General features: G+C 44.9%; 1 protein-coding gene across 1 annotated transcript in view; it reads right to left on the bottom strand.

The window, feature by feature from the left end:
• Positions 1-4,321: 4,321 nt before the first annotated feature.
• PYGB (glycogen phosphorylase B) overlaps positions 4,322-21,897 on the bottom strand; it is a 153,623-nt gene continuing 136,047 nt past the window's right edge. The window contains exons 19-20 of the mRNA XM_073627986.1: positions 19,679-19,745; positions 4,322-6,021 (exon numbers count right to left, since the gene is read on the bottom strand). Of these exons, the coding sequence (XP_073484087.1) occupies positions 5,869-6,021; positions 19,679-19,745 (220 nt within the window). The 3' untranslated portion in view covers positions 4,322-5,868. The remainder of the gene's footprint in view (positions 6,022-19,678; positions 19,746-21,897) is intronic.

The raw sequence follows: 21,897 nt of genomic DNA, 5'->3' as shown, positions 1-21,897 counted from the left end.
ATATACAACTATATGGATTAGACCAAAATGAGGGACAAATGAGGAGGAAAGAGGGACAGGGGGCTTTGTTCCAATTCAGGGACAGTATTGGAACTATGATGTAGTGACTGAAGGAGGAACCACAGCAGGGAAAGACAGACAACCAACACTTCCTAAAGAGCTGCAGACATCCCAAGTCTCCTACATCTCAGCTGCGGCTCCCTGACACCCGCATGATATCCCGGCTGCAGGGCCAATCCACTGAAGTTTTGCTGCTGATGCCTGCTATTACACCTACTGACCTCTGGGAGCACCGAGCTGGGCTGTGGGCTTGGCTTGGATTGAGGTAGGCTCTGGCTGACAGTGCTCAGTCTCGCTGCTCCGCCTCTGCACCTCTCCAGAGTCCAAACATGTTTTTACTTGTCCAGTTAGAGCCAGCTGCAGCTTCCAGGACAGGAGACAGCAGCATTGAAAGCAGAGTGGGAGGTGGCCTGCCCACCGACCTGTCCGTTCCATTTACATTGGCTCCACCCCCTTACAGTGCTTCCTGTCTTTGGTTGCTGCTTGGGGAAGGAGACAGATGCTGTTAGGTGTCACCAGCCGAGGGGCTCCGTGACGGCAGTACAGCCACCCATCTGGTTCGATTTTATATGCTTTATACTCCTACACTGGGAAACAGTGCTACCCTTGTAATATTCTTTTATTCAATAAATTTCTATTTTTCGTATGGAGAGCACTATGTCCTGTTATTTTGTTTTTAACATGATATATACCTGCCGATGAGATTGACTTTTGGACACTGCAAGTGGACCTTCATCTTCTTAATAATCCTGTGGAAGGGAAAGCTTGGGTGACCTTTCTGTTAGCGCAGAAGGTCCACTCGATAAGGTGAGCGGCCTAGACTCCTGGTGGTGGAACACAGTGGTGTTGATACACGAATGCTAAGTTTATCTTATCACTGCACCCTTTCTTACCATCTGAGGAATTTCTTTTCTGCAAGTGGGCAGTCATTCATCTCCTCGGATTAAGATATAATTTGGGACTTTGCCTCATATGTTATATATTTTCATGTGTATTTGTTTTACATGTTCTACTAAGCGCTGCACTGCTATATTTTGTTAGGTGTCACCGGCCTGCCTGTACCTCGTGAAGTGTTCCAGACTTCCACTCCAGGTATGCAACTGGCTGTGTGACTGTCCCATGTGAGTGGCTGTGTGACTTAATTTGATTATCCTTTAGTTGTGTTAAATTGATGGTGGTGGGGGAGATGCTAATAATAGTCAACATTTTAACAATATTTTACAAAACAGTATCTTGTTAAGTTTTAGAAATTATTTTTAATATTATTATATAAGATTTATATAGCGCCAACAGTTTGTGCAGCGCTTTACAACATGAGGGAAGACTGTACAGTTACAATACAATTCAATAAATCTGAAAGTGTTTCTTTATACATTGGATTATTTTAATTAAAAATGTGGTAAGATATTTAGAAAGAGTATTTCCGACTTAATGCAGGGGCCCTAAAGGGTGTGTATTTCATACCCCCGAACTCCCTTCTGTTCTCCTATTAAATGGCAGTCAACACAGTCACAATGAGCTTGTTGTGAACTTGCCAGGACAGAAAAGAAGCAAAACTTTCCTTCAGTATGTCAGCAGAATCGTAGACAAGCTCGAACACAAGCAAGAATGTCACCTCTTCTGTGTACTTTGAAAAGCAACAGGCAGCACAAACGTGACTGAAATCTGTAGTGTTCTAGTTTGCATCAAACCCCATGAAAAGATTTACTTGCAGAAATAGGGGAATCAAACTGAATCTTCAGCTCCTCAAATTAAAGAGGTGAATGTGTATACTGTATTTGCATATTCCCATGGATTAGGTATCTTCTCTCATTTGTAAAGATTTTAGTGTTTGCAAGTGATATCTTTTGTGAAAAGCTTTAAAATGACCAACAAGTTGCGAAATTCCTTTGAAAAGAAGCGGTCAAAGGTTTGCAAAGGCACATAGAGTCCATGTACTCCATTTGCAAAAAGGCTGTACGTTGGTTCTGGGGATAAGTGCAATTCTCAGACTCCTCTAATGCCCAGAGAAAAAGTGTAAACCCCTCAGGCTTCCCTAATACTTAGAAAAACAAAGAAATGAGGGAATACCTAGTGCTTCACCTTCTGACACCACTGAATGGTTAAAAATGTTTTAACCACTTCAATACTGGGCACTTTCACCCCCTTCCTGGCCAGGCCAATTTTAAGCTTTCAGTGCTGTCACACTTTGAATGACACTTGCGCGGTCACGCAACACTATACCCAAACCAAATTTTTTGCATTTTTTTTTTAGGCAGCTTTTTAAGGTGGTATTTAATAACAACAGTTTTTTTTTAACTTTTTGCTAAACAAATGAAAAAAAAACAGAAGAATTTTGAAAAAAAAAAAAAGAAGGTTTTAGTTTGTTACAAAAATTTGTAAATAAATAATTTTTCTCCTTCACTAATGTGAGCTTATAGGCTACACTGATGGGCAGCACTGATTGGCATCACTGGTGGGCATTGGCAGGCATCACTAATGGGGCTGCACTGATAATCAATGCACGAATTATCAGCGAAACCCCCGTCAGGAGAGACGCTTATCAGCTCTTCTCTACTCTCGCCCTGTCAATGCAAGTAGAGGAATGCAGACAACCGACACTTCCTTTATACACTGTGATCACCTATGCCCGACACTAAAGCATCCTGTATGGCCCGACTACTTCTTGCTTGCTGATGCTATGCTTGTCGATTACATTTCATTGTGCAAGCCAACCAGTCTGACTAGACCAACAGAATCTCTATCTGGCTTATTCTAAACTTCAGCAGTCCTTAGCATGGATGGTAATGTATAAAGACAATCACTAGAGTAAATATTTACAGGGTATATTTGCATGTAATTACCCTTCTACTTGCTCCCCTTGCTACCCAGATCCACCAGCATCCATCCTAAAATTCCTGTGTAAGTTTTGTCTTGCTGTGCAGGGTCAGTGCTAGGGCCAGCCAGTTACCAGCCCCTAAGGCACCAAATGCTGCATTGTGGGGAGGCAAGGGAAGTGTTACATGTTCCCTCATACACATTGATATTTACTGTGCACTATTAGAATCAGGCTTCCAGTAAAATGAGAAGTGGAAGTGGATGGAGGGTAAGTACATGCTACCTAAGCTCCACAAAGAAAATTATAGTTAGCCTAGTTTGGGAAAAATACCTAGTGAAAATGTACCTTAGTTTTCTGCATTTTTTACAGAATAAACTGTAATTATAATGGAAAACAATTGTTTGTTTTGGTTGTAACTAAGACTTGCATGGTGAGGATTGTGTTTAAATACTGTATTTTGCACTTTTCAATACAAGATACAGTATATTCCTTTCTATATTAGTGTTCAGGATGGTAGATATTGCTGTGCCATGCAGTACTGAGGCCCTGAGTTTCCTTTCCATCAGGGTCCACTTTTCTGTTGAATTTGTATATTCCCCTCCTGTCTTTTCTTCAGTGTGCTCTCCATATCCCAATTAAAAAAAAAGGTTTTATAATTAACTGGCTTGACTTATGTGTAAGACAAGGGTCAGATTCCCCATTGGGCACATAGGCAGCAAGAATGAGCTAAGGTCGGGCCAAACCCATCCCTGTTGTCCCAGTTAGTGGTGGCCATGGAATTTCTCACCTCACAGCTGCACAGAACAAAGGAGTGAGGATGCGGGTGACATAATTGACCTAATATGACCACATGACAATATTTTATCATAGACAATCTCCAGTTATGGCCATGTGGCCATATTCAGTCAATGTCAGCAGCATCTCAGCCCCTTTGTTATGTGCCACTGCAGTGTGCAGCTTCTAGCAAAAGAAGCTCAGCATTAGCAATCCACATTGCTCTTATAGCAGGTGTACTTTAACTATGACAACCAAAGTATAGGATTTGTGTCACTAACATTACTATTAGACCTTATAAATAAAAATTGGAAAATATACTGTAAAATGTAAAAGGTATGCTACACTGCAGCCAATCAGACCCCTGCCTTTGGGTTATGTTGCTTGCTCTGAGCTTTTTCTTTCATACTCAAAACCTTTTACATTACTAAACAGGGTATGATGGAGCTCTATCCATTTTATTTTTGGGTGGATAAGATTTAGAATACTCATTTGGCTCTTTTTGTTGCGTCTCCACCACTAGAAAAATGTATTTCCTTTCTTCATGCCACCAGTGATGGGACACAACAGAGCACAGGTTCAACCCCTTCCCCATCGTGTTTTCTTTGCAACCTGTGTCCTCGTTGGGGAATGGCATGCTCTTTAACTATAAAAAAACATTCAATAGTCTGAGAGAGTAGATACTAGTTTTATTAAAGGAAGAAGACTCACAAACATGAAAGTGGAGTTAACGTGCAAATCTGTAGTTAGAAATACAGTACTTTGAAATCGCGCACACACACACAAATGCTAAAACAACTGCATTTTTGCAAAGACAAACACATGATTTACAAAGTTTCACACCAAGCTTGCTCGATGTCCCATTCACCAGGTTGTGCGGAGAGCAAGGATATGACAGCCACACTCCTACAGATGGTCCACTGCAGCGTTGGGAAAGGGTTTGCTCTGTGCCACTGTGTTGCAGCTGCTAAACTGCTTTTATTACAGTACTTCATACTCTAAATGGGCCTTTTCTAATGGCTTATTTCATACTCTATGCACCATTCTACTCCTGGAGGTACAGTACTTTAGTCCTTACCATTTAAGGTCACATATCTACTCTGCATAGGGATAATGTCCTTCATTATTAAGCCTTGTATATCCAAACTATCCCCATTTCCACTTATGTTTTTCTGACAAGTAGGCCTATTCAGTAAGACAGTGCAAAAGAGTAGTGATGATGTGCAACAGTGTAGTAAACACTAGCAACAAATCCAAAATGATCTATAATTGAACTACAGCGGACTGCAATGTGATTGCGCCTATGGGTCACTGTTTTCTGCACAATGCCTCTATTCTCTGCATTGCCTCACTGAAAAAAAGTCCAGAGGTGTTCAAAATCTAAAACCTGAATAAAAAATAAAATAAACTATTAATACTATGGGGTTGATTTACTAAAGGCAAATCCACTTTGCACTACAAGTGCACTTGGAAGTGCAGTCGCTTTAGATCTGAGGGGAAGATCTGAAATGAGGGGAAGCTCTGCTGATTTTATCATCCAATCGAGTACAAGCAAAAATGCTGTTTTTTATTTTCCTTGCATGTCCCCCTCAAATCTACAGCGACTGCACTTCAAGGTGCACTTATAGTGCAAAGTAGATTTTCCTTTAGTAAATAAACCCCTATATGACTTAAAACAATATGATACAACAGTACTACATGAGTCAATGTGAAATGCAGAACAAGAAGCATCTCACGTGTGCTTCCTATTTGTTCATACAGGATAAAAAGAAACAATTTAAAAACAGTGTATATAATGAGCACAAATACTAGCTAAGGTTCATTAATATTCAGTGGATTAAAAGTGGTTCAATCCTGTATGACTTAACATGAAAATGTTTTGTGTTCTCTATGAAAGAAACAGCAGTGACTGCCCTTGCTTCCTCAGTTACATATTTTGGTAGCACTGCCTATGACTTATAGATGACCTTAGTATTGTCTTGCCAATGTCAGGGCTCTGGCCTAATTATATAGCCAGGCTTGGAATAAAGATCAAATCCTAACATTGTGAGCAGCTAAACTGCAGAGAGTCAGTGTTGGATAATACAATCAGGATGTTTTCCCAATGACAAGGCTATGCTCTGATGGGAAAAGCAATCACAACTGGTGAACAAACACTAATCCTGAGCCAACCAAACTACCAGCAGAGAACAGTGAGCACATGCACCTCCATATATCTATTCCCTGGGTATGTTGGGTGGAGGAATCTTCACAGCGGAGGGCTCGACTCCCCAGATTTCAGTGGCGTATTCACTAATTGTCCTGTCACTGGAGAACTTGCCAGAGCAAGCAATATTCTTGATGACTTTCTTGGTCCATTCCCTGAGGTTCTGCAAAAGAGAGACATCAACATGTTTCAGAAGGCAACATACAGTACATACATATACATACACATAAATAGAAATAAATAGTCTATAACAGGGCTAAAAAAATGTCAAGTCCTGAGCTACTAGCCAGGCCTTAAAGTGGTTTTAAACCCTTACAGACCACTTTTACCTACAGGTAAGCCTAGATTAAGGCTTACCTGTAGGTGCAAGAAATATCTCCTAAACCTACACAAGCACCGATGTCTACGGCACATGCACCGTAGACAGCGGCGCACTGAGCGTGCCATTTCTAACGGCGATCGTGCCGTTAGTGGCGGTTCCCGCGCGCATGCGCAGGAGTGACGTCATCGCGGCTCCGGCCAATCACAGCGCCAGAGCCGCGATACCCGGAAGGAAGATGGACGCTTCGTGGAAGAGGGGACAGCAGTGACATCGCAGGCTCCTGTGTCAGGTAAGTAACACATAATGGGCTACTACATTATGCTTTACCTATGCAGGGAAACAAAAAGGAAGTAAAACCCGTCAGGGTTTACTTCCTCTTTAAGAGTTTCTCGCCTCCAGTTGCCCCACCTGACCCCTACCCTGCCCCTAAACATGCCCACATAAATTATCTCATGAATTGACACATAAATGTTTTATGCAGAATTAAGTTACAAAAATAAAATATTAACAACTTTATCAGTGCCCATCAGTGCAGCCTCACCTGTGCCCAACAATGCAGCCTACCTGTGTCCATCAATGCAGCCTACATGTGCAGGGGAAGAGAGGAGAGGAAAAGGATTGCCGGCCAGATCATAAGAGCGCAGAGGAACATCGCTGTAACAGCTTTTATTTGAATTGCAGAGTGTTTCCGCTGCTCGCCGTCACATACAGTCCGCCTCCTGACCCGGGTACTTTGATATACGTCACCTATTGGTATTGGACGGGAGATCTTTTAAAGAACTCGGGCCAGGAGGCGGGGCTGTGTGTTATAGCGAGTGTGAGGAACACTCTGCAATTCTAATGAAAGCTGTTACAGCAATGTTCCTCAGCGCTCTTATGATCCGGCCGCCTGCTCTCCTCTCTCTTCCCCGGGACGATCACTGGGCGAACAGTTCCCATTCAACCCTGATCACCCCCCCACACTCTGAGGCAGCCCACGCTCACCAGCTCTCATTTTCCACTCGCAAAATGCGAGTAAGAGAGTGGATAATTTGAGGGCTGGTCTATAATTTTAATGATAGGTTTATTTTAACAGTGAGAGACAGAACAACAAAAATATCCAGAAAAACGAATTTCAAAAAAGTGATTTGCATTTTAACGAGCAAAATAAGTATTTGATCCCCTATAAATCAGCAATATTACTGGCTCCCAGGTGATTTCTATACATATAACAAGCTGAGATTAGGAGCACTCTCTTAATGTATAAAAGACACCTGTTCACAGAAGCAATCAGAGTCCAATCTCTCCACCATGGCCAAGACCAAAGAGCTGTCCAAGGATATCAGGGACAAGATTGTAGACCTACACAATGCTGGAAGGGTCTACAAGACCATCACTGCTTGGTGAGAGGGTGACAACCATTGGTGCGATTATTCACAAATGGAAGAAACAAAATAACTGTCAATCTCCCTGCAAGGTCTCACCTTGTGGAGTTTCAATGATCATGAGAACAGTGAAGAATCAGCCCAGAACTACACGGGAGAATCTTGTCAATGATCTCAAGGCATCTGGGACCATAGTCACCAGAAAATATAGAAAATATAGTTGGCAACACACTACATGGTGAAGGACTGAAATCCTGCGTGCCCGCAAGGTCCCCCTGCTCAAGAAAGCACACGTACTGGCCCGTCTGAAGTTTGCAAATGAACGTCTGAATGATTAGGAGGTGAACTGGGTGAAAGTGTTGTGGGCAGATGAGACCAAAATCGAGCTCTTTGGCATCAACTCAACTCGTCGTGTTTGGAGGAGGAAAAATGCTGCATATGACCCCAAGAACACCATCCCCACCGTCAAACATGGAGGTGGAAACATTATGCACCCGTTTTTCTACTAAGGGGACAGGACAACTTCACCGCATCAAAGGGACGATGGACGGGGCCATGTACCGTCAAATCTTGGGTGAGAACCTCTTTCCCTCAGCCAGGGCATTAAAAATGGGTTGTGGATGGGTATTCCAGCCTGACAATGACCAAAAAAAAAAAACACAGCCAAGGCAACAAAGGAGTGGCTCAAGAAGAAGCACATTAAAAGGTCCTGGCGTGGCCTGGCCAGTCTCCAGACCTTAATCCCATAGAAAATCTGTGGAGGGAACCGAAAGTTTGAGTTACTAAACGTCAGCCTCGAAACCTTAAGACTTAGAGAGGATGCAAAGAGGGGTGGGACAAAATCCCTCTTAAGATGTGTGCAAACCTTGAAGAAACCAGACTGCTGTCGACTATGTATAATAAGCTTGCACGACTGGACACGTCTAGAGTCTCACAATTGATGTCTACCTGGCAGCGTGACATTCCTGACCTGACTGATGAGGACTGGGAAGAAGGGGTGCAGCAATACCTAACTCTGACCATCTCCTCCAGGGATAGGTTTACCCAATTAAAATTTCTCCATCGGGCTTATTACTCCCCGTCGCGTCTTGCTAAAATTTACGCGAATAGAACAGCCACCTGTCCTAGGTGTGATGCGGATAATGCTGATTTCTTCCATACGGTGTGGACATGTCCAAGGATAGTGGGTTTTTGTAAGATAGTTCTGGATGATATTAATTCGGTGGGCAAAGTCAGGGTCCCCTACAGTCCTATCCCCCTCTTGTTGGGCATATGTGACTCTCTTGAGGCCCCCAAAAGAAAAAAAATATTCGTTTTTTACACAGCAATGTATGCCAGAAAGGCGATTCTCCTTAACTGGAACCAGCCTCAACCACCCACTAAACAACTATGGCTTGCTCTTATCAATGCAGCCCTGCCCCTATATAAGCTTACATATATGGGGAGAAATTGTCCGAAGAAATTCGATAGGATATGGGCGGGTTGGGTGGAGGCCAAACACCTGACCATTGCATAAATATATTAAATACCTTACCTTAGCCCATTGGCTACCCATTGCTCCGGACATGGCCTGGCCGATACACACCAATATATAACTAGGGTTGGGGGACCCCTGTCGGGCTCCTCCCCCCCCCCCCCCCCCCCCTCAAGGGTCTTATAAAGTATCTATGATTTGGAGATTTAATAGTATACTTTCGCCACTATGTGTGACATTGAACTGTATTATTTTCACTGTACTTATTGACTTGACATGGTATAGATGATCATTGTACATTATCTGTCTTGAACTAATGTAACTTGCTTTTATTTCTGTTTGTTCAGAACAAATAAATAAACTTTATGTTAAAAAAAAAAAAAAAAAAAAGATGTGTGCAAACCTGGTGGCCAACTACAAGAAACGTCTGACCTCTGATTGCCAAAAAGGGTTTTGCCATCAAGTACTAAGTCATATTTTGCGAAGGCGTCAAATAATTATTTCACTCATTAAAATGCAAATCAATTTATAACTCTTTTTAAATGCATTTTTCTGGATATTTTTGTTGTTATTCTGTCTCTCACTGTTAAAATATAGACTGATTTCTTTGTCAGTGGGCAAACGTACACAATTGGCAGGGGATGAAATAATTGTTTCCCTCAATGTACATGCATAAACACAGCAGGTAAAAGAAGTATTGAACACGTCACCATTTTTCTAGGTAAATATATTTCTAAAGGTGCTATTGACATAAAATTTTCACCACATATATCGGTAACAGCCCATGCAATCCATACATACAAAAGAAACCAAAAAACAAATAAGTACAGAAATGTAGTAATGAGTAATAAAATAGAATGACACAGGGAAAGAGTATTGAACATGCTAACTGAAATCTATTTAATACTTTGTACAAAATCCTTTGTTGGTAATGACAGCTTCAAGACGCCTCCTTTATGGAGAAACTAGTCGCATGCATTGCTCAGGTGTGATTTTGGCCCATTCTTCCACACAGTCTTCAAATCTTGAAGGTTCTGTGGGCCTCTTCTATGACCTCTGATCTTTAGTTCTTTCCATAGATTTTCGATTGGATTCAAGTCAGGTGATTGGCTGGGCCATTCTAGCAGCTTTATTTTCTTTCTTTGAAATCAAGTTTTCTTGGCTTTGTGTTTGGGATCATTGCCTTGCTGAAATGTCCACCCTCATCATCCTGGTAGATGGCAGCAGATTTTTATCAAGAATGTCTTGATATGTTTTTCCATTAATCCTTCATTTAATGATATGAAGTTTGCCAGAACCGTTATGCTGAAAAACAGCCACACACCATGATGTTCCCCATCTCTAAAACTTCACAGTTGGTATGGTGTTTTTGGGGTGATGTGCAGTGTCATTTGACCTCCAAACATGGTGTGTATTATGGCACCCAAAGAAGTTCAATTGTGGTCTCATCTGACCAGACTATATTCTCCTAGTATTTCACAGTTTTGTCTAAATGTTGTGCAGCAAACTTTAAACAAGCTTCAACATGCTTTTTCTTCAGCAATGGAGTCTTGCATGGTGAGTGTGCATACAGACCATGGCGGTTGAGTGCACTACTTATTGTTTTCGTTGAAACAATTGTACCTAATAATTCCAGGTCTTTCTGAAGCTCTCCATAAGTGGTCCTTGGCTCTTGGACAACTCTTCTGATAATTATTTTCACTCCTCTGTTCGAAATCTTGCGAGGAGCACCTGGTCGTGGCTGGTTTATGGTGAAGTTCTTTCCACTACCAGATTATGGCCCCAACAGTGCTCACTGGAACATTCAGGCCTCATGTACACTGCTGCTGATAAACAGACGTTTAGGAGCAGTTGGGCATTTCAAATGCAAAATGCTTGTAAACTCGTGTAAAAGCTGTAACCTGAGTTTAGGCACATTTTCATTTATAAGCATTCTTAAAAGAGGAACATGTGAGATATGGGAAAACACAATTTTCACCACATGCTGTTGCCTGGGGGGGGGGGGACAGAGAGAGAGACAGGCAGAGAAAAAGACAGGCACACAGAGAGCGAGGGGCAGGCAAAGAGAAAGAGAGAGAGAAAGATAGGCACAAAGAGAGGCATAAAGAGAGGGAGAGAGGCACAAGGAGAGAGAGAGAAAGACAGAGAGAAATAGAAAGGGGCACAGAGAGAGGGGGGGGAAACGAGAGAGACACAGGCACGGAGAGAGAGAAAGAGAGAGAGAGAGAGAGAGAGAGAGAGAGGCACAAAATGAGAGACACAGGCATGGAGAGAGAGAGAGGCACACAGAGAGAAGGAGAGTGAGGCACGTAGAATGGGACAGAGAGGGGGAGAGAGAGAGAGGCACAAAATGAGAGACACAGGCATGGAGAGAGAGGGGCACACGGAGAGTGGGACAGAGAGGGGGAGAGAGAGAGAGGCGCAGAAAGAGAGGGAGGGGGAGAGAGGCACCGAGAGAGGGGGGAACAGAGAGTGGCACAGAGAGAGAGACACACACAGAGAGGCACAGGCACGGAGAGAGAGAGAGAAGGGAACAGAGAGAGAGGGGGGGGGGAGAGAGGCACAAAGAGAGAGAGGGGGCACAGAGAGAGGGAGACAGGAACAGAGAGAGAGAGGCACAGAGAGAAAGAGAGGTACAGAGAGAGGGAGATAGAGAGAGGCACAGAGAGAGAGATAGAGGCAGGCACAGAGAGAGAGGGGGCATGGAGAGAGAGAGAGGAACAGAGAGAGAGAGGGGGGCAGAGAGAGAGACAGGAACACAGAGAGAGACAGGAACACAGAGAGAAAGAGACAGGAACAGAGAGAGCGAGGCACAGAGAGAGGGGGCATACAGAGAGGGAGGGAGAGAGATAAAGACAGGAACACAGAGGGAGAGGCAGAGAGAGACAAAGAGGAACACACAAAGAGAGAGAGAAGCAGGAACAGAGAGAGAGGGGGGAACACAGAGAAAGAGAGACAGGAACAGAGAGAGAGAGAGGGGGGCACAGAGAGAGGGGGGCACAGAGAGAGGCAGAGAGAGAGAGATTGAGACAGGGAGGGGGCAGAGAGAGAGACAGGAACAGAGAGAGGGGGAGAGAGAGAGACAGGGACAGAGGGAGAGAGGGGAGAGGACAAGAGAGAGAGGCATAGAGAGGGAGAGAGAGGCGGACAGAGAGAGAGAGAGGAACAGAGGGAGAGAGAGAGGGGGGAGAAGAGAGAGGGCACAGAGAGGGAGAGAATGGGGGGCAGAGGGAGATAGAGGGGGCAGAGAGAGGGGTACAGAGAGAGAGAGGGGCACAGCGAGAGAGAGAGGGGGTACAGCGAGAGTGAGGGGGCACAGCGAGAGAGAGGGGGCACAGTGAGAGAGGGGGCAGAGAGAGAGGGGGGCAGAGAGAGACACACACAGGAGCACACAAAGAAAGAGATAGGAACAGAGAGAGAGAGAGAGACAGGAACACAAAGAGAGCAAGAGAGGCACAGAGAGAGAGAGTGAGAGAGTCACAAAGAGAGAGAGAGGAGGCACAGAGAGAGAGATTGAGAGAGGGAGGGAGGCAGAGGGATTGAGAGAGGGAGGGGGCAGAGAAAGAGAGAGGCACACAGAGAGCGAGGTACAGAGAGAGAGAGAGAGAGGGCACATAGAGAGACAGACAGGAACACACAAAGAGAGAGAGGGGGACAGAGCGAGAAAGAGAGAGAGACAGGAACAGAGAGAGAGAGGGAGGAACAGAGAGAGAGAGAGGAACAGAGAGAGAGAGGGAGGAAGAGAGAGAGAGGGAGGAAGAGAGAGAGAGAGAGGAACACACAGAGAGAGAGAGGAACACACAGAGAGAGAGAGGAACACACAGAGAGAGAGAGGAACACACAGAGAGAGAGAGGAACACAGAGAGAGAGAGAGAGAGAGAGAGAGAGAGAGAGAGAGAGAGAGAGGAACACAGAGAGAGAGAGAGAGAGAGAGAGAGGAACACAGAGAGAGAGAGAGAGAGAGAGGAACACAGAAGAGAGAGAGAGAGAGAGAGAGAGAGAGAGAGGAACACAGAGAGAGAGAGAGAGAGAGAGAGAGAGAGGAACACACAGAGAGACACAGGGACGGAGAGAGAGAGAGACAGGAACAGAGAGAGAGAGAAGGGGGCAGAGAGAGAGAAAGAGAGAGAGAGAGAGGGGAACACAGAGAGACAGGAATACAGAGAGAGAGAGACAGAAAAAAGAGAGAGAGAGAGACAGGAACAGAGAGAGAAAGGGGCAGAGAGAGAGAGGCACACAGAGAGAGAGGCACACACAGAGGCGGGGCACAGAGAGAGAGAGAGAGAGAGAGAGAGAGAGACACCGGAACAGAGAGAGAGGGGGGGAGATAGGGGGCGGGGGAGGGAGAGAGAGGGGGGGGCAGAGAGAGAGAAGGAGAGAGAGAGGAAAACAGAGAGAGAGGGGGCAGAGAGAGAGAGGAACAGAGAGAGAGGGGGAGAGAGAGAGGGGCACACAGAGAGAGTGGCACGCACAGAGTGAGAGAGGGGGCACAGAGAGAGAGGGGGCACAGAGAGAGAGAGGGGGGGCAGAGAGAGACACACACACACACAGACAGGAGCACACAAAGAGAGAGATAGGAACAGAGAGAGAGAGGGGGCAGAGAGAGAGACAGGAACAGAGAGAGAGAGCGAGAGAGGCAGAGAGAGAGGCACAGAGAGAAAGAGAGCGCGAGAGAGGCAGAGAGAGAGGCACAGAGAGAAAGAGAGAGTGATAGAGGCACAGAAAGAAAGAGAGAGGCAGAGAGAAAGAGAGCGAGAGAGGCACAGAGAGAGCGAGAGAGGCAGAGAGAGAGGCACAGAGAGAGAGGCACAGAGAGAGAGAGCGAGAGAGGCACAGAGAGAGAGAGCAAGAGAGGGAGGGGGCAGAGAGAGAGAGAGAGGAACAGAGAGAGAGAGGCATGGAGAGAGAGAGGGGGCACAGAAAGAGAGGGGGCAAAGAGAGACAGACAGGAAAACACAAAGAGAGAGGGGGGACAGAGAGAGAGAGGAACACAGAGAATGAGAGAGAGACAGGAACAGAGAGAGAGACAGACAGGAACAGAGAGAGAGAGACAGGAACACAGAGAGAGAGGCACAGAGAGAGAGTGGGGGCAGAGAGAGAGGGGCACAGAGAGAGAGAGGGGCACAGAGAGAGAGAGGGGCACAGAGAGAGAGAGGGGGGCAGAGAGAGAGAGGGGGGCAGAGAGAGAGAGGGGGGCAGAGAGAGAGAGAGGGGGCACAGAGAGAGGGGGCACAGAGAGAGAGAGAGAGAGGGGGAACACAGAAAGAGTGAAAGAAAGAGAGTGAGACTGGAACAGAGAGAGAGAGAGAGAAGGGGGAGGAAGAGAGAGGGGGCGGGGGAGGGAGAGAGGGGGGGGCAGAGAGAGAGAGAGGGGAGAGAGATAGGAAAACAGAGAGAGAGGGGGCAGAGGGAGAGAGGAACAGAGAGAGAGGGAGAGAGAGAGAGAGAAGGGGGCAGAAAAAGAGACAGGAATACAGAGAGAGAGAGAGAGAGAGAGAGAGACAGGAAAACAGAGAAAGAGAGAGAGAGAGGAGAGAGAGAGAGAGAGAGAGAGAGAGAGAGAGAGAGAGAGAGAGAAAGAAAAACAGAGAGAGAGAGAGGGGGCAGAAAGAGGCAGAGAGAGACAGAGGGGCAGAGAGAGAGAGAGAGAGGGGGGCAGAGAGAGGGGCACAGAGAGAGAGAGGAACCTCTCTCTGTTGGATGGAATCCTGCCAGAGATGATTAAACATGGCTCCCCAGATGTCCACGCCGCACTATGCAAAATGTTCAATCAGGTCCTGAGCGCTGGTTACTACCCTACAGTATGGAACCAAGGCCTCATAACACCCATCCATAAGAGTGGAGACCAGTATGATCCAGCCAACTACAGGGGGATATGTGTCAGCAGCACACTAGGGAAACTATTCAACAGTATCCTCAAACGGATCCTCAACTTCCTGACACAACACAATGTCCCTCAGCAGAAGTCAGGCAGGGATCATGCCAAACCATCGCACCACAGACCACATTTACACCCTGCACAGCCTCATCAAGAACCATGTGCACAATACACAACATGGAAAGATATTCGCCTGCTTTGTGGACTTTAAGAAGGCATTTGACTCCATGTGGCACCCAGGCCTGTTCCCCAAACTATTAGAGAGTGGAATAGGAGGGAAAACATATGAGGTTATCAAGAGTTCATACACTGAGAACAGCTGCAGTGTAAAGGTGAATGGGAAAAGAACCAAACACTTCCGGCAGGTCCGAGGAGTCAGACAGGGCTACAGCCTAAGTCCAACCCTCTTCAACATATACATCAATGAACTGGCTGGAGCTCTAGAATCCTCCCCAGCACCAGGACTGACTCTACATAACACTGAGGTGAAGTTCTTGCTGTATGCGGATGACCTCCTACTTCTGTCACCAACAGAGAAAGGCCTACAAGACAGCCCGGAAGTGCTGGAGTAATACAGTGCCACATGGGCACTATTAATCAACTCAAATAAAACAAAAATCATGGTGTTTCAAATGAAAAATACTAAACAAACAAAGAGCCCTTCCTTTACATTAAACAACTGCACTGTTGATGAAACTAACAGCTACACATACCTCGGCTTAGAGATTAACAAATCAGGAAGTTTCAAGCCAGCCATAGAGGCACTAAAAGACAAGGCATGCAGAGCCTTCTATGCCATCAGGAGACAGCTGTACCACCTAAAACCACCAGTGAGGGTCTGGCTCAGAATATTTGATAGCGTCATCACCCCAATTGTTCTTTATAAGAATGAAGTTTGGGGTCCTGTCACCTACCCAGACTAATCCAAATGGGACCCCAGCCCAACAAAAATATCCCATCTGGAATTCTGCAAGCACCTCCTCCAAGTCCATCGGAGCACCTCCAACAGTGCTTGCCGGTTTGAGTTAGGCAGATTTCCCTTACTTTTCGCAGTACTGAAGAGGGCTCTATCATACTGGGACCACCTACAAAACAGCAGTCTCAACTCATACCACCATAAAGCCTTACTGAACAGTAAAGACCAGTCCAAGCCGTGTGGCCTGCAACAACTCATCAACACCTTGTCTATCCCAAACTCTCAACAATGCGGCCTGACAAAATCTGAAATAAAAAACATAATTAATGACTCCAAAGAAAAACATGTTGGAGAATGGAGAAATGAGCTAACAAACTTAAAAAAATAACTGTTTACCAGTCATTGCAGAGAGACTACAAACTGGTCCCGTACCTGGAGGTGCTACAAGACCCCAAAGACAGACAGACCCTGAGCCTGTACAGACTGAGTGCCCACAGCCTGGAAATCCAATTAGGATGGCACAGACAGACCTACAAGCCCAGGGAGAGTAGACTGTGCCAGCAATGTAACCAGGGGGTCCTGGTGGATGAGGACCACTTCCTGCTACACTGCCCAAAGTACTCATCAGTGAGGGACACTCACTTCCAGAGACTATCAACTCTCATCCCAGACTTCAATTCTTTAGGAGAGAAGAGGAAACTCCAATTTCTACTGGGAGAAGAGGAGCCAACGGTAAAAATTGCTGCCCACAGCGTGTCACCGAATGAGAGGGACATGAAAGACTGAGGTCTTAAAAATACTTTACATGGACTTATGCCCATTCCCCTCTATATTACCCCCCCCCCCACCTTCTTTTTCTTATAGAAACTCAACCGCTTTGGCAATGCTAACATGTATGTGGTCCTGCCAATAAAGCTTATTTGAATTGAATTGAAACAGAGAGAGAGGAACAGAGAGAGAGAGACAGGGAGGGAGAGAGAGAGAGAGAGCGAGAGAGAGATTCCTGCATTGTGGACATTTGGGAGGGTCTCCTGAGGTTACCTTTAAAAAATGCTTCCAACCTCTGATGACTGCTGCTAAACTCAGTTTGTAGAAGCTGTTAAGGCTCGGTTCACACTGGGGCGACTTGGGATCCGACTTGTACGCCCTCAAGTCGCCCCAAGTCGCCCCAGAAATAGTTTTGATGGGAGTTAACGCTAGTGTCTTAATAGACACTACTGAAGTCGCTCCGACTTCAGAGCGTACTCCCTGTATTATTTTGATCCGACTTGGTAGGCGACCTGTACCATAGAAATCAATGGAAGTCGCCTCCAAGTCGGATCTCTCTGTAAAGTCAAGCGACTTTGCAGGGAAAACCCCTCCCTCCCCCCCTCCCTCCCAGAGAGCTGATTGGCCACAGGCGAAGTCGCCTGTCATGGAGGCGACTTCAAGTCGCCTCGTAATTTGCCGAAGTCGCGTCGGAGTTGCGTCGAAGTCGCGTCGAGGTCGCGTCGAAGCCGCCGTGCAAAGTCGCGCTAAAGTCGTGTTGCCCATGTGTGAACCGACCCTTAATGGATGTTTTTCACTGTCGTTTATCAGCTGTCAGTTTCCAACTGCCCTGTGTACATGAGGCCTCAGAAGATTAGAAATCCTGTAACCAATATCATCAGTATGTTTTGCAACAAGGTTGCGAAGCTTGAGAGAGAGTGCTTTGCTTTTACCCATCATGAGATGTTTCTTGTGTGACATCTTGGTAATGAGACATCTTTTTATAGGCCATCAGTTGAGACTGAACCAGCTGATGTTAATTTGCACTGACTAGGGGCAGGATTGCTTTATAATTACTGATAGATTTCAGCTGGCGTCTTGGCTTTCCATGCCTTTTTGCACCTCCCTTTCTTCATATGTTCAATACTATTTTCCCTGTGTCATTCCATTTCATTACACATAACTTAATTTCTGAACTTATTTATTTTGGTTTCTTTGTATGTATGGATTGCATGTGTTGTTACCGACCACCTTAAGGCCTCATTCACATGAGGCGGATCGGCTGCCACGGAGTCCGCCAGCTCAGCGGGAGATCTTTCCGTTGATCTCTGCTGAGCCGGCGGATGACAGGTCCCTCTCTGCTCACTGAGCGGGGAGGGGCTTGTCGAGCACCACTGGTTGCTATGGAGAGATTGGACGAAAACGGACAGCATGTCCGTTTTCGTCAGATCTCACCCAATCCGATAGGGACGGATGCGAATGTAGGACCATCTGTCTGATTTTGGCGGATCGGACCGGGTCGGATGTCAGTGGACATGTCACCGCTGACATCTGTCGCTCCATAGCCTTACATAGAGTGCTCGTTCAGGTCCGCCGACAAAACTGACAGGCAGACCTGAACGGTCCATTCGCGTGAAAGGGGCCTTAGAAATATATTTACCTGGAAAAATGGTGATGTGCTCAATACTTATTTTACCCGCGGTATATACACTATATTGTCAAATGTATTGGGATGTCTGCCTTTATAAGCACATGAAATTTAATGGCGTCTTAGTGCGTAGGGTCCAATATTGAGTTGGCTCATCGTTTGCAGCTATAACAGCTTTAACTCTTCTGGGAAGGTTGTCCACAAGGTTTAGGAGTGTGTCTATGGGAAAGCTTGACCATTCTTCCAGAACTGAAATTTGTGAGGTCAGGCACTGATGTTGGACGAGAAGGCCTGGCTCGCAGGTTCTACTGGGTTGAGGTCAGGACTCTGTGCAGGTCAGTCACGTTCCTCCATCCCAAACTCTCATCCATGTCTTTATGGACCTTGCTTTGTGCACTGGTCAAAATCATTTGGTGGAGGGGGATTGCGGTGTGGGGTTGTTTTGCAGGGGTTGGACTTGGCCCCTTAGTTCCAGTGAAGGGAACTCTTAAAGTGGTTGTAAACCCCATTCATGAAATTTGACCCAAGCACATTTGTAGTGTTTACTTATCTCTCTGCAAAGCTCTAAGTCCCGTGTTTTTCTGTTGCTCCGTTCCTCTGTTATCAGCAGTCACTTCTGACAAGTTCTCAGACACTAAATAACAGCAGCTGAAAATGTGTGTCGGTGAGGGAGCTTAGAGGTACATAAGCAGAGAGATTGTTTATTCATAATACAGCACTCATGTTCCTTTGTTCCTCTGCCTATGTGGAGTGGGGGTGTGTTCCATTTTCTTCAATCAACTCTCACACAGTGTAAGCCCAGACTCCACACCCGCCCCCCTGTGCTGCTGAAACAGGAAGAAAATTTTTTAACATGATCTGCACTTTCCAAAGAGTGTAGAAAGGGAAACACAGCGACTATACAAGTAAAACAATGTAGGGAGATTTGTTTCATCCCTGTGTATCATCTGAGGCTGTTCACTTCACTGGGCATAGGAGAGGGTTTACAACTACTTTAAGGCAACAGCATACCAAGACAATTTGGTGTGACAAATATGCAAAAAAAAAAATCAGGAAGGGGGCAAATACTTTTTCACAGCATTGTATATCCATAAGGTGAGGACAACTTTCAGCAAATCTACAGGCAAGCTCTATAGGCACAATGTCTAATGCACCCGAAAGTCTTTTTTGATTAAAAATGTACTTGGCAACATTTTTTTTCAGTAGGTCGCAAGTCCAGCATGCAGAATATAACACATGTTCATAGTCAATTTGAACCGCATACAAGGGCCAATTAACCCACCAGCATGTCTTTAGAAAGTCGCAAAAAAAACAAGGAACTTGGGAGGAAACCGATGCAAAGTCCATGCAAATAGTGTCCTGAATGAGCTTTGAATCAAAGACTCTGGTGCTGCAAGGCAAAACAGCTAACCACTAAGCCACTGTGCTGCCTGCAAATAAACATGGGTGTAATTAAAAGCTGATGTCTTACCATATATAATTGGTCCACTTTCCCTTGGCATTTAATGTAAGCTTCATAATCTGCAAACACCTTAAACCTATAAAAAGCAGAATGCATACAGTAAACATACTTTATAAAAATGTTATAAATAACTTACATTTAGGATAGCGACCCCAGACCTGGTAGGACCACCATTCTATATACACCTTTTAATATTTATTGCTTTTGCAAAGCTGATCGATGGTTGTGAGCGATTACATGCATTTCTCAAGCAGGAAAATAAGGGTACGTGCCAGGGGGAGAGGGCTCCTCCTTCTCTCCCCTTTCCCTCTCATTTTTCATGTCTTTTATCTTGGGTTTTTATGTTATGTTTTGGACCCACGTGTTTATCTAGACCATGCTACCTGGTGGAAATTGGTCACTTCACTATTACTACGTTCACTTTTTTATAATGGTTGATGCCCCCTCTCCTTTCCTGTAATGGAGAGGTGGCCCATAATGGCGTGACGCCTTTCTCCTGCTTGTCTGTGGGCTAGATACTTTTAAATATTTATATTATACTGTATATTAAAAGAGGAATTTCAACGAGGTTCCAAAAAATAATAAATCAGCAGCTACAAAAACTGTAGCTGTTGACTTTTAATTAGACACTGACCCATCCTGGGATGCAGCGGTGTCCTCACCTGGGCCGATTCCTAACCGGTCTTTGGGTCATTGGAGCTGGCATGTTAAGTGTGGAAAGCTAGCTTGGACACACTTGACACACTGTGCATGTGCGAGCCGTGCTGCACCCTGTGAATGGTCCCGCAGCCTCCTGAATATGGCAGAGGAGGAAGAGTGTAACTTCCCCTTTTGGGTGAAGTTCCACCTTGTGCTTTCCAAGGGAATATAGGCATTTACAAGAGTAAGGTATTAAATAGGAGGAGATCATACAGTTAAACCATGAAGGAAGAGACCATCAGGCTGGACCCTTTACTCTGACCAGAAGAGGATGTCATTTTGACCATAAAAAAGTATGTATTAAACATTAAAACAGTCTAACAATTGAATTTTCAGGTCTTAGGTTTGTTAGCAGAGTATAGAAAGTATTATGGTGATGGCATGTGTACTGTATCTATAAACAAGATTTACTATTCTCTCTGTGCAGCTTCTTTAGCCTATTTTAAGTTTGTATTTGGCACCTTTATATAAATAACTCAAGATATCTCTTGAACACCTTATTAGTATAAATGCTTATACAGTACTTCCCTGGAAAGCACTTTATGTATAAAAATAAATATTTAACAATCCATCACATGGTGTTAAACCAACTGGCACGCTATTGATGGGATCCGTGCTCTTGAGTTCCTGGGTCTGCACACCTGCTGCGGCCATTATGTACGGTCCCCAATTTTGCTGTAGAATGTGGTTATGTATTAACCGCTTGCCGACTGCCCTATAGCAGTTTTACCGCTGCAGGATCACGTATATATAGACGTGATCCCACACTTCTGGGTAGGAGGCGCGAATGCGCACCGGCGGCTCGTTCCCACTGTAATTACACACAGAAGAAGCCGATCGGCAGGTACCGAAGACCTAATGTCCGCCGCCACCAGCTGATTGTCAGGCAGAGACACAGAACTGCAATCTGCCTATGTAAACAAGGGATGGAGTTTGCGTCCCTGCAAAGCAGTAAAGCACCCCACACAGTATAGTAAAACACTGGTTAGGCACACAGTTAACCTTTTGATCGCCTCTGACGTTAACCCTTTCCCAGCCAGCATCATTAGTACGGTGACAATGCATAATTTTTGAACTGATCACTGTATTAGTGTCACTGGTCACTGTCAAAAGAGTCAGTTAGTATCAGAATGTCCACCGCAATATTGCAGTCCAGCTATAAGTTGCTGACTGCCGCCATTACTAGTAAAAAATAAATAAATAAAAATTCCATAAAAATATCCAATAGTTTTTAGACACTAACTTTTGCACAATCCAATCAATATACACTTATTTTAATTTTTTTTTTTTTTAATTTTACCAAAAATATGTAGCAGAATACATATTGGCCTAAATTTATGAAGATTTTTTTTTTATTAGATATGTTTTATAGCAGAAAGTAAAAACTATTTTTTTTCAAAATGGTCACCCTTTTTTTTTGTTCCTAGCGCAAAAAGAAAAAAAGAAAAAACGCAGAATAAATCAAATACCACCAAAAGAAAGCTCTATTTGTGGGGAAAAAAAGGACATTAATTTTATTTGTGTACAGT

This window comes from Aquarana catesbeiana, linkage group LG04 (genome assembly GCF_042186555.1).
Source record: "Aquarana catesbeiana isolate 2022-GZ linkage group LG04, ASM4218655v1, whole genome shotgun sequence".
NCBI classification, from domain to species: Eukaryota; Metazoa; Chordata; class Amphibia; order Anura; family Ranidae; genus Aquarana; species Aquarana catesbeiana.
This window is presented reverse-complemented; position numbering and strand designations above follow the sequence as displayed.